Genomic DNA, 13313 nt, shown 5'->3' on the forward strand with positions numbered 1-13313 from the left:
AACTTCCAGCACCTAGGCACAGAAGTGGTTTGAGCATTGGCCTGCTAAGCCCAGGGTTGTGAGTTCAATCCTTGAGGGGTCCATTTAGCAATTTGGTGCAAAAATCTGTCTGAGAATCAGTCCTGCTTTGAGCATGGGGTTAGCCTAGATCAGTGGTCCCCAACCTTTTCATCTGGCAGGCCATGGCGGTCGAGCATCCACCAAAATGCCGCCGAATTTCGGCAGCATTTCGGCGGCGACTCCTCTCAATGACATCGCTTGATGCTTGACCACCGGCCAGGATGCGGGGACATTTAGATGCGCCCGCAGGCACCGCATTGAGGACCCTTGGACTAGATGACCTCCTGAGGTCGCTTCCAACCCTGATTTTCTATTATTCTGTTCTAAGAGAGTCACCCCCCATCACATCCAGACCTGCTAGCGCAGAAGTGGGCAAACTATGGCCCGCAAGCCACATCTGGTTCGTGGGACCATCCTGCCCAGCCCGAGCTCCTGTCCGGGCAGTTAGCCCCTTCCCCTGTGTCCTCCACTGCCACACGGGCAGCGCTGTGGGAGGCTGGGCTGCGCAGCATCATGTCTGGCTCCAGCCAGGAGCCACAGCTCCAGACATGCTGCTCTGAGCAGTATGGTAAGGGGGCTGGAGGTGCTGGATATGGAGCAGGAGGTCCTGGGGGATGTGGCAGAGGTTTGGGGGCAGGGAATGGGGAACAGGGGGGATTGGATAGGGGGTGGCGTCCCGGGAGAGGGTGGTCAGGGGACAAAGAGTGGTGGGGGGTTTGAGGGGGCAGTCAGCAGGCAGAAAGTGGGAGGGCTCAGATGGGGGCAGGGGCCAATGGCCAGGCTGTTTGGGGGCACATCCTTCCCTACGCAGCCCTCCATACCATTTCGCACCCCGATGGGCCAAAAAGTTTGCCCGCCTCTGCGCTAGCGGGTGGGAGCGAGCTGCAGGGCAGAGGGGAGCTACCCTCAGTCACCTCCGCTCCTCCCACGCCTGCCGCAGAGCGAGCTAGTCCCCTCCCTCCGCTGAAAGCGGGGGGCAAAGAAAAGGCAGGGACGTGCCCCCAGCATCCTCCCCGAGCACCTGGTGACCCCTCCCCTCCATCATCCTCCTACCCCCCACGTTACCCAGCTCCCTAGTGCCCCCAGCGTGCCGGAGACGCCCCCAATCCCCGCCGGGGCGCCTGCAACCTAACACCCCACTGCCTCCCCGCCCCGCTGAGACCGCCCGGCCCGCGCCTACCTCCTCCCCAAAGGGCAGGCAGAGGGCGAAGTGCTGAGCCCCGCTCTCCTCCGCCTCGGGCTCTGGATGCTCCCGGAGCAGCTGCAGCATCGCGGCGGCTCCCTCCTCCCGGCCCCCGCCTGCGCTCATGGCAGCCCCGGCTCCTCCCAGCCCAGGCCCGGCGTCTGCACAGCGACCGCTTCCCCGAGCTGCCGCCTCCGAGCCGCCGCGGCAGCCTCCAGCTGCGCCAGCTCTGGCGCCCCGAAACCGAGCTCAGGGCGCCACCTAACGGGGCGAGGCGAGAACTGTGGCCGCCGGCTGCGCCTGAGCTAGCCCTGGGGGCAGGAGCCCGCTGCCTGCAGGCCTAGAGCTGGGCCCCGGCCCCAGCTAAGGCGAACGTGCCCTTCCGTGCCTCGGCTTGACACTAGGCTCGGTGGGGACCCCCCCAGGCTGGGCCGCGGCTCTGTTCCAAGGGCAGCCGCCGCCCGCCCCTTTCCAGTGACCGGGCAGCTCGTTCGGTGCAGCTGAGAGGGGGGTCGCCCGCGCAGCCCCCTCCGGCACACAGGCTGGTGCGTTGCCCTGCCGCCGCCCTCCTGCTGCAGCCCCGGGAGCGCCCCCACCCCAGCTTGGGGAGGGGGTTGGAAACCTTGGTTAATTGGCAAAGGGGAGGCCCTGGCGCTCGCCCCCTGCTATCACCCACCCACTCCCCCGCCCCGCCCATTGCTAAGGCAAGAATGAGCCTTGCCCTGCCCTGGAACCCCAGCCTTGCCCTGCCCTGGAACCAGAGTCTTCGTGTGGCGGGAGAGCCGGGACCAGGGCTCCCGTGCCGCTTTCGGACCTGGCTGCCCAGGTGGCAGATTAGTTGCCGTGTAAAAGCATGAAGCGGCTAAGGGAGGGACGTTCTCCTGGTTACACTAGACATTCAGGACTTGTCCCCCTGGGGAAGGCGCTGCGGGCGAGGGCTGGAGCAGCAGTGAAATTACAACATCAGGAAAACCTAACTAGGGGAAGGGCCCGGAGTCAGCCACTCTGAGTTGGGGGAGGATTAACCCTTCTTGAACTCCAAGGCGTAGCGAGCCCGCAGGAGCCAGAACAGCCTTCCGAAAGATTCACTCCCAACTTTCCAGTTAAAATGAGACCGAAGACGCACACACCTGGACAGACCAGACTGGACATACCTGGTAGATCTAAGGTATAAGGGTGGCTGGCTTTATGTTAAAGATGGTTCCTGTATGGGGAGGTATAAAATATAATACATCAATATAGATTCATTTCCTGACAAGGCTGTTTTGGCAACCCGCAACAATGGACATTTCATTAACGTTTCTGTTTTATAGAAAGAATAATTTTCTGTCAAAAACATTTCCATGGAAAACGTTCAACCAGCTCTAAAGGTGTTTGCCTGGGAGGAAGTGAAAACATTGGTGAAACATCCACTACTACCCAATCCATGACTTATAGCACAAGAAATTTAATTGGGCATCATATAGAAAACCCTGTAGAATTTCTTGCTTTATAGGAATGTGGATAGCTAACACAGCATTTCTTGCGTTAGCACAAGGCACAAACACACCATTTCCTTGATAGTATTTTTTTTAATGTAATCCTTTTTTTCTAATAGTATCTCTCCTTTTTAATAGTATAATTTGCCCTGGAGTACGAAGGAGTTAAAATATTACACATTCTAATCCCTGCCCCACCACCATCTCTGTATGCCCTTAAGTAAGTCATTTTCAAAGGCAGCCCTTGATTAAAGCTGCTCCTTAACCTCTGTTTCAGTTTCCTCACCTGATGAAAGGGGATGTTATCTACCACAGAGGAGTGCTTGCAGCATTCAGTTAATATTTGTAACAACACTTAGGTGTTAAATTGTAATTATTATTAAAGTGCCAGCATAAGGCTATGAATTCCATGACCCCCTACAAATATACTGTCTTTTTGATCAAATTTAACATGCACACACTATAAACTAGCTTAAAGCAATATAACATGAAACTAAATAGAACACTAACACACATTTATAGTATGATCCCTTCCATGATCTCAAAAGATTGTGCAGACAGCATATGCAGGTGGGTTGCCTCATAAAACCCTCCAAAATAGAGTAATATTAAGCTACATATACAGATAGGGAAACTGAGGCACTACACAGGTAAGTGAGTTGTCAAAGATCACAGAAAGTCAATGATAGAGACAAAACTAGAAACCATATCTCCTGAGTCTCAGACCTGTGTTTTAAGTCACAAAGTATCCTTTCATCCCTCTTACATCACAGTGAGGGCAAATATAAGAGAATTTCTTTGGAAGCCTGCACTTAACTTGGATTGTTGCAAAAAAATAAAATAAAAATCAAAACAAAACAGAAAAAAACAACACTCTCTCTCTCTCCCAGCCTGCTGGATGCTCCCATTTCTAAAGAGAACAGTTATTTGTTCACCTTTAAAGGTAAATGCAGTTTTGCTCACATTGGCATCAGACTCCTTTGAGGTGCAGTCTTGACCTGAAATTCTATCAACTTGAAGCTGAAGACTGAGACACAGTTACAAATGTGCCATAAAGAACCACTTACAGGGTGAGCCTGTCCTGCTGTTTTCTCCAACTGCTTTCTCTACATTACATGATGAAAGGAGCACTGTCCATTTGATAATTCAATATCAGCCGGAACAGTGGTCAGGGGTTAGGAGTACTTAGAATTGGCAATAGGTATGATCAGTTTCAGGTGGTAAGTGTTCTGGCAGAGGTCCAAGCACAGCCCTCAATGGGAAGGCATTGCTGAGGCACAAATTTGATACAGTGTGATGCCCTGTCAGTTAAAAAGGGCTTAACAGAGGAAAGCATGCAATGTTTCACCAAGTGCTGTGTGCTAGTACTGTGCACAGGGCTAGTCTACCTGAGCTAGCACAGGTAACAATAGCAGTAAAGGCAATCTTAGCTGGGGCGTCTAGGTGTTACTGTAGTTCTTTGTCCCATTTTACAGATGTTTCACTTCTAAGGTACGCTTGCTAACTCATGTTTACTTGAAGGCACAATTCAGCTGTTAGTGTGTTGAAAGAGACCAGACGGTTTCTGACTTCTGTTGTAGATTGTGCTGCTGTCTAGAATGCAGATGAAATTAGCTTGAAATTAATTTGCATCACCCTTGAGTTTGCCATCTTTTCAAAATGAGAAAAGATCCCCTTTATACAGGCAGCAGCTCTATGAAATGGGGAAACTATGGGCAGCAATTGTGTATGTACTTGTCCAAGACTGATTCTGTCAACTTTGGCTGAGATTTAGAACTGTTAATGGGAAGCTTTAAAAAACACCTAGGGAAATACCATTTTTTCCTCTGCTGCGAATCTCACAGATTCAGCTCCTAAGTAGCTTTGTGTCATAGCAGCATGTATAAGATAGGAGGAGGAGGTGTTTAGAGGGAAAATAGGAAGACAATTAAAAGAAAAAAAGTCTGAGTATAAGAAAAAGCTTATTAATAGTGACATCTGCTGGACTGTGGAATAGTCCCCAAGGGAAATTGAAGCCTCACTACTTGAATTATTTAAAGCTACACTGAACAAACACACTTGACAGTCAACTGTAGGGAACAGTCATGCATTGATAAGATCATCTAACCGGTTTACCTAACAGATCATCATTTACAACTTCCAGGAACTTTATTTTTAATGAAAGAAAACCACACCTATCTGGCCCAGCTTTAAGCTCAGTTTTGTGCATATAATAAGAAACATTGACTGGGTCAGCACACTAACCAACCATTCTGGCAACCAGGGATCACTCATTTAGATTAGAAGCATACAATAAGTGACCATCTACATTGCTTTGTATGCTTTTACAATATTTAAAAATCCAAAAGTCAAACTTAGTACCAAGGAGAGAACACCCCCACCCCCAGAATTCATCTCTGTATCACACTCTAAGTTCACCATAAGTAGGGTCCTACTAAATTCACAGTCCATTTTGGTCAATTTCATGGTCATGAGATTTTAAAAATAATAAATTTCATGATTTCAGCTATTTAAATCTGAAATTTCATGGTGTCATTGTAGGGGCCCTGACCCAAAAAGGAGTTGGAGGGGTGCAGTACTGCTACCCTTACTTCTGCGCTGTGCTGGCAGCAGCACTGCCTTCAGAGCTTGGCAGCAGGAGAGCAGTGGCTGCTGGCTGGCAGCCCAGCTCTGAAGGCAGCGCCGCCGCCAGCACAGCACAGAAGTAGGGATGGCATAGTATGGTATTGTCACACTTACTTCTGTGCTGCTGCCTGCAGAGCTGGGCCCTCAGCAGCCGCCACTCTCTGGCTGTCCAGTTCTGAAGGCCACAGCACAGAAGTAAGGATGGCCTGGTATGGTATTACCACCCTTACTTCTGTGCTGCTGCTGGTGGGACACTCTTCAGAGCTGGGCGACCAGCTAACAGCTGCCACTATCCAGCTGTCCAGCTTTGAAGGCAGCACAAAAGTAAGGGTAGCAATACCGCAACCCCCTTAAAATAACCATGTGACACCCACCCTGTAACTCTCTTTTGGGTCAAGACCCCCAATTTGAGAAATGCTGCTCTCCCCCATGAAATCTGATCTTTTGTGTGCTTTTACCATATACTATACAGATTTCACAGCAGACCAGATTTCATGGTCTCTGACGTGTTTTTCATAACTGTGAATTTGGTAGGTCCCTAACCAGAAGACTATCATCCTGGATCAGTTTCTGCTCCTTGCTGATAAAAAGGCTTATGAAGTTTAGGCAGCTGCACTGTGCAGTAAATGTGACCTCACACAACACCACATTCTGCTTGCCTACCCACCCTAGTCACTATCTAGCATAACCTCAGTGCTATTTTAACTGATCTACATGTCATTCACATCAAGCACATTTCTCTGGACTGATTACTTCCTGCAGCCCATCACATCTTTCTGTCAGCAGCAAAAGCTTGATCCCATGAATAACAGTAACTCAGTCCTGACTTTTTCTTCTTCTGTAGTGAGAGCGTGAGCTTGTTGTTGAAGCACAGGACTGAGAGTCAGAAAATCTAACTTCTGTTCCCATGTATGTAAGTTACAACCTCCCTGTGTCTCAATTTCCTCTTCTGTAAAGCTGGGATATACTTCTACCCTCACTATCACGAGTAATATTTTATTAGTATTTATAAAGCACGATCAAATCCTAGGCTGAAGAATCCTGTGCAGCAGAAGTGCAAAGTGTCATTTTAGTTCAGTGAGTGACTTAGCGTAATTTTATTTTGCATATGGGACCTAAACCATCTGTTGTTTTCTGTCATACATTGGTCTCATGCAATGACTACCTGAAAAGTTTAGTTTCTTTTGAAAAGATGTCAGAATTTTAAGAATACAATTGGATGAGATTTTCCCCCCTTACAGAATAAATCCAAATTAGTCTTTAATAGTTTTAGCTCTAGACTTTTAGAAACGAAATTACATTTAAACGTGCAAAAGGTTATTTGTTTGGATTCTTTGCATTTTTACTTTATGTCATGGAAGAGAAGGAAGAATGTGATCTAAAGGCTAGAACAGAGGACTAGGAGTTAGAACTACTTGTTTCTAGTACCAACTCTCTCATGCACTTATGGTGTGACCTTGGGCAAGTCAGATCAGTCTACCAGCCAGTGCAATGGTGAGTACCTAACTTGCAGAGATATATTAAAGTTGGCTAGTCAAGTGCTTTGTGATCCCCATCTGAAGGAGAGGATATAAGTGTGCAGGTTTTATTAGGACAGCAGGGACAGGAATGGTCAATAATAGATTTGGTAGTTTCTCAGTGTCAGCCCTAGTGGGTCTGTTGTGTTCCCCATTATCATCCTTTCCACTATTCTGTTTCCATCTCACTTTCTTTACTGTTCCACATTTATCTTCTGTTCACTTAGTTTCTCCCATGTCCCCACACTGGCTCAGCCTCCTGGAGGTCTGAAAGGACACGCCTGCAGTTTTAGTTTTGCTTGGCATTCCTGCCTGTTGGGTATACAAGATTTGTCTACTACCTAAAAACATTTGATTGATATGGCTGTGTTTTTACTGTGAAGCAATGGCCCTCTCTTTTCTCTCCATTCTCATCACTTCCCATCCCCAGCTCCTTCCCACACACCCTATTCCCAAAGTGACTGGAGAGGAGAGGAAGAGAGGAATTTCAGTTGTTTGCATATGAGTCATTAGAAGTTTGAGACTATGTAAATGAAGCAAAACAAAACAGTTTTCATAGCAGCAGCTGGGTGTTCAAAAGAAAATGTAATGAACACGTCATTACACAGTGCAAGGGAAAGGAGAGCAAGTGTTTTCATGTGGAAACCAAACATAGGTGCAATGTATACACTGTGTATACATTGCTTTGTACTTAAGGTTATGTAAAACATGCTCCAGGCCTTAGTCACTACCAAGTCCCTGAAGAAATGCATGCTATTTCCTTGTGCTTTCAGGCATTGAGGTAACTGCATAGGATCTGGAGGTTATATGGTACTAGTAAAGTTTCTAATGTAGCATGTTATAACTATATTGGGCTAATGAGATAATATACCACTTTTCTAAATCTCAGCACTTCACATTTCCAAAGCACTGTACAGTCACTGCTCAACCTCAACCCCCTGAGAGACAGATTTTATCTCCCATTTCACAGATGGGGAACCAAAATAAATTACTTGCCCAAGGCTGCATAATAAGGGATTTGAGTTCTGAGGTCTTGACAGGATGTCATACTCTAAGCACTCAACTATGCTACCTCATATACCTGGTTATTAATCTACTCCAACTACTAGCCAAGAACATAACATCTTTATTACATAATGTATTTCTTCATGCTAATATTATAGGCTGACACAAATATCTCTCACTGAAGTTACTAGCTCTCCCATTGACTTCAGATAGGAATAGAATTAGGCCAACACTGACAAGTTCTGAAAATCCTAATAAGTTTGCATATCTGCAGACTTACCATATAAAACTTTGAATCCTATATCTCATTGTGATCATGTTCTCTCACACTAAGCCTAGGTGAGTTCAATTGCTATTTGGAGGGAAGAATAAGCAGTAATGGATATTGATGATACAATTATGGAACTCTTCCCTTGAATGGAAGTTTGTCATATGAGATGTAAAATCCACTGTAGGTGCAGAATCTTCACATCCACATGGAGTCATGAAAAGGATGTAGATTTGGGCATCTAAACAGTTAAGGGCTCTTTGTAGAGGGATGGCCCTCTAACCTCATGCTGTAGGGTCTAGAAAAACAGGGGGCTGAGAGACTAATCTCAGCATATATATAAAAGAGAGAGATTGACCACTGTCATTGCAAGTATCGTTGTACTGTTTTATAAACAGAGAGGCTTAAATTCCCCCTGCAGTTTTGGTTTGATACTTCCCCCGCCCTTCTCTGAGGTGTTGCTATGTACTCAACAGCTGTGTTCCACCCCAGAGGTGGCTGTAGTGATGAGTGACATGCTTTTATCTTCCTTTGGGATTAGGTTTCTCAACCTACATGAAAGAGAGTCAACTATTGTGACCGCAGAAAAAGTACAATTTTTGTTTAATCAGTTCTGCTATATATATGTGTACAATTCAGCTGCTTCTGTCTATCACATTCTGGGGAGTGGATGTTTCTCCCTGTTGGCAAGTGCCTCGGACAAGAATCTAAGAGTGTCTTCACTAGTTAGCCCAGGGGACGAGCACCCAACAGCCACACTGAAAGCCATACCCAGATTACTGTGGCTTCAGTGGTGTTGCACTCAACTCAGTATGTTGCTAGGACTTCTGGGGATAAACGCTATGGTTTCTTGTGCTGCAGAAAGCTGAACCACTCTATGGTTCTCTCTTACCAGATTGTGAGAGAATTGCTCTGTCCTTCTGGGAAAACAGGCCAGGATGTAGCAGGACACTGGAAGTCTGTCAGCACCAGAATGATTTAGTCTGCATCCTTACTGTAAAGTAGGCAGGTTGCTAGCCCAAGTGAAAGTAGAACTGGGCTCTAACCCATATCCCCAGCCTGGCCAGCTCTCACCACTAAGCCCAGATGAGAGGGCCTGTGGATTGGAAGATTGGTTAGAGGCAATATCTGGTTAAGAGGCCAAGCTAACTCTGCAATGAAGATCTCTCCTAGGTGTGGTTCAGTGTTTTAAAGAGACATGTAACACAAGTCTTTGCTCATATTTAATGTTTTAATTTAGTGCATACAAGTTTTGGTATCATTGGTTATATTAAAATCTTACCTTTCTCTTCCTCATACGTGGACAATCGCTGCTTTGGACATGTGGATTTTTGTAGTGACAATTTCAAGAGAGAATATACTTTTAATAGGTTTGAAAATCTCACACAGTTAAGTAAAACTCCCCAGGTTATTGATCAGGTTTATAGCTAAGAGAGCAGTAAATGGACTTCCAAATTTTCAGCAGACTAAGTTTTTCTTCTGTCCCACTTTAATCATCTCTCCTCCCACTTGCTCCCTTCCTTCCACACAAACTGAGTATAAGGTTTTATTGAATCTTGCAGCTGTATCACAAACATCATATGCACTCAGAATCCAGGAATGGACCATTCCTGCTGCTCTTCCCCAGAATCCTACAAGCAGTGGACAGAGCAGGCAGCCAAACGACATAAGGGAGCATTGCACAACTTTAAACGAGCACGTTCCCTAATGGAGCAGCGACATAACTTCAAAACAATGTTAAGCAGGAGGACGTTAAGTGAGGACTTACTGTACAGTGCTACTCCAGACAGCCCACAGCCACAAACTACAAATGTGCAGCTGACATAAAAAAAGGAGGGGACCTATATCTGTCTGTCTCAAAAAAGAAAAATTCTGATGGGCAACATGCTGATGTTGTCTTAGGCACTAAAATGCACTTCAGTTCTAAGTTATATTGTGGCATTACAATTTGTGTCTCAATTTACAAATATTTATTTCAGTTTATAAATATAAAAAACCCATCTAGGTCCCCTGCTTTACATATTAAAAACACAAGACCATCAGAAAATAAAACACAAAAACAGCCAATAATGAGAAAAATCTCCTCCTCTAGAAGCCCTATCCCCCAAAAAATCTCCAAACGCATCACCTTCTGACAATTCAAACATCCTCCAAAATTTTCAGGTACATAGGAATTGAACATTCTGAAGTTTAAAAAATAAGGTTAATTTAGGTATGTAGTGAATTCTAAAGTTGATATCATAATTGTGGCAATTGTATCAGCATTGCTCTTGAAAAGAAAGGGGGTATGCATAGACAGGTTCCATGCTAAGTAAAGAAATGTATTTTCCAACTACCAGGTCTACAAACTTGATCTGGAATCAAAGAGTTAAACTAGGTTCTTTCCAGCCTGTACATCAATAATAATAGATACCATCAGCCAAATTTCACCATCAGTTATGCTTGTGAAACCTCATTTTCACATTAAAGGGCTGTGCAGGTGTGAGGGGAATATCTGATGATGCAATTGAAATTAAACATATGACTCAATACAGACATGGGGCAGATCTCTATTAATTGGCTGCAATTTTTGTATAGTAACTTTAAAGAAATGAAACATCTAGTCCCTCCTAAAGCTTTGGAATTGGGTGACACTAGAAGTGGGCCAGTGCCAACAGTTTAAAAGGAATTTTGTCATTTAGATACTCAATGTTGCCAACATATGGCTAGTACTCACATTCAGCAGAAGTCCTCATACAATCACCACGTCATCATGATGGTAAAGCCTGGCTAAGAGCCTGCTCCTCTCCACTGCCTAGACTCCTTGGGTCTGATGGCTCTAGCTTACCATGAGCAGCACCACCACATCTAGTGGCAGTATTCTAGGTGCTCCATGCATGTTTGTTGTAATTAGTATAATTATAGTGGGCCTGGGCATGTCATGCATGTTCACGTAGAAGTCATGGCTGAGTGAGGACTGTAGCCTTCACTCCTATCTATAAGGTGTATTAAGAGCACTTGTGTGTTCCCCTATAGGTACAGAATATAAATGCAGTCCAGGTGAGGGAAGGTGGACATCTTCTTGCACCTTGGTCAGTTTTCTCCATCCTAACAGGGTTATAAAATTAGCTGATACTCTGGTGGCAAAGAAAATGAACATAGTTAAGAGTCCTTTGAGAACTGTCCCTGAAATGTATCCATGTTTTCACGTTTAGAACAATACAAATTCTCTTGATTCTCTGACTTGCCAAAGTAATTAAAAAAGCAATTATATTTTTATAACTGTTTATTATTCATCTGCAAAAATATAAGATTAATATACAACTAAAGCTAGTTTGATTTTGTAAAATCAAAGTTCATTTAGTGAGATATCAATGTACATTATACATTAAAGTTGTAAGAAAAATACTGATATTTGACATTTTAAACAAATTTTCATTTGCATAAAAATCAAGTTGCAAATAAAATTTAATTAGAAAATACAGAATATTCACAAAAGTACATGTTGCAGACAGTTCATGAGGACACTGTTCTAAATGTACTGAAGCTGTGGAAGAACATATGATTCACAGTTAAGCTTGACTTTTACTGATACCATAACAGAGATCCAAAGTGAATGTATCTTAATTTCAGCAACATTTGCTCTCTTTTCTAATAAGGTGCACTTAAAAGGCTAATCTGTTTTCAGACTGCCAGCAGAGAGGAGGGACAGATTGCTTTTATTGTGCATGTACACATCCGTATAACACTATTCAAAGGAATTTTGGTATTCCAATGCATTTTGAAATAATTTTGATATAAATTAGTTTATAAAATCTGAATTAAAATATAATTTATATGCATTAGGAAACTGAATACATAAAGAATGTGCATTGACAGCAGCTTGATATTTTCAGTCATGCATAATTTTAGATTTTACAGTTAAAATCAGTACAAAATAGTAAAGCCTTGAATTTTTTTCTCCCCCCAGGGAAAAATTTTGAAAGATGTTAACTGTTAAAAAAAACTAACTTTAAGAGGTAGTATATAAAAGGCGGATATATGTATCATCTTTAAAAATATACTGAACCTAGTACCATTTTATATATAAAGTTAACTAACCATTTATTTCAACAGTTGATTATCCTGGAATAGTGATTTTAAAAATATTTAGTAATAATTTGTCGAGTGGTATGATGCAGATAGAAGATATTTAGAAAGTCTCTCTTGTGGTAACTGCAGTGTTATGCAATTACATATTGTGCAGTCTGTCATTTTAATTACAAAAACTTCTGTTAATCCTTCATGATGGAAATTTATGAGCACTTACACACTATATGCCATTTTTAAAATTTCCATAAGTTCTTAACACCAGTATATATACCCAAATTGCATATGCTATGAGTAAAACACATTCAAAATTAGGTATGGACAAAAGTTTAGCAGCATACTACCTTGACGTGTTTGTGTTTAAGCAATAAATTAATATCTTGTAACGTGTTTTCAGGTGCCAGGCTCACGTGTAAGTTAATAGCTTATCTTACATCCAAGCCACAACACTACTAATGTACCATGTTAGATCCATAAAACAGTTCCACTGAAAGTGTTATACCCCTACATAAAAAAAAAAAAAAAAAAAGGTGGGGTACTAGTTTATCTTCATTTGTATCTGTGGATCTCATTCTCTTCTCTTAATCCAAGTACATTTTACCACTTTGATTACTTGCAATACATTAAAGTAAATAAAAAGGCATGGGAATGCAAACTATCATGATACAGAAAAGAAGTCCCATTGCTGAAGGAATAAAAACCAAACCCAGTTTTAAAGTAAGACACATGCCCTAAATAAACAGCAGCAGCATGGATAAAAAATAAGAAGTTTAAAAAAATCCATTTTTAAATTTACATTTACTCCTGGAGGAATTCTGCACTTTTGTCCCCAGCAGATTCTAACAGGGAGGAAAAGGGAAGTTGCAATTACACCTTTCACTCACCAGGTGGCACCGGGAGAGGGCAGCAGGCTCACAGGCTAGAGCAGCAAGCCATGGAGAGGGAAACAGCTTCCTCACAGGCTCCTGCTGGCAGGGCCACATGAAGAGGCATGGGATATGGGAAGAAGGGAGGGGGAGTGGATGGTCAGAGCAGGGTACAGGAGCTAGTGTGGTGACCGCACTGTGCCAGGGGCTGAATGGAAGTGGGGATGCAGGGTCCCATGAAGA

The 13313-nt window shown here is 43.8% G+C and overlaps 1 protein-coding gene across 3 annotated transcripts in view; it reads right to left on the reverse strand.

Moving 5' to 3' along the window:
- BCAS4 (breast carcinoma amplified sequence 4) overlaps positions 1-1438 on the reverse strand; it is a 63379-nt gene extending 61941 nt beyond the window's left edge. Inside the window, exon 1 of one of the 3 annotated variants that reach the window (XM_032804029.2) lies at positions 1241-1438. In XM_032804029.2, coding sequence (XP_032659920.1) covers positions 1241-1369 — 129 coding nt within the window. In that variant the 5' untranslated portion in view covers positions 1370-1438. The remainder of the gene's footprint in view (positions 1-1240) is intronic. The other 2 variants (XM_032804031.2, XM_032804032.2) reach the window with 2 other exon arrangements.
- Between the last annotated feature and the right edge of the window lie 11875 nt (positions 1439-13313).

This window comes from Chelonoidis abingdonii, chromosome 14 (assembly GCF_003597395.2).
Source record: "Chelonoidis abingdonii isolate Lonesome George chromosome 14, CheloAbing_2.0, whole genome shotgun sequence".
Classification (NCBI taxonomy): Eukaryota; Metazoa; Chordata; order Testudines; family Testudinidae; genus Chelonoidis; species Chelonoidis abingdonii.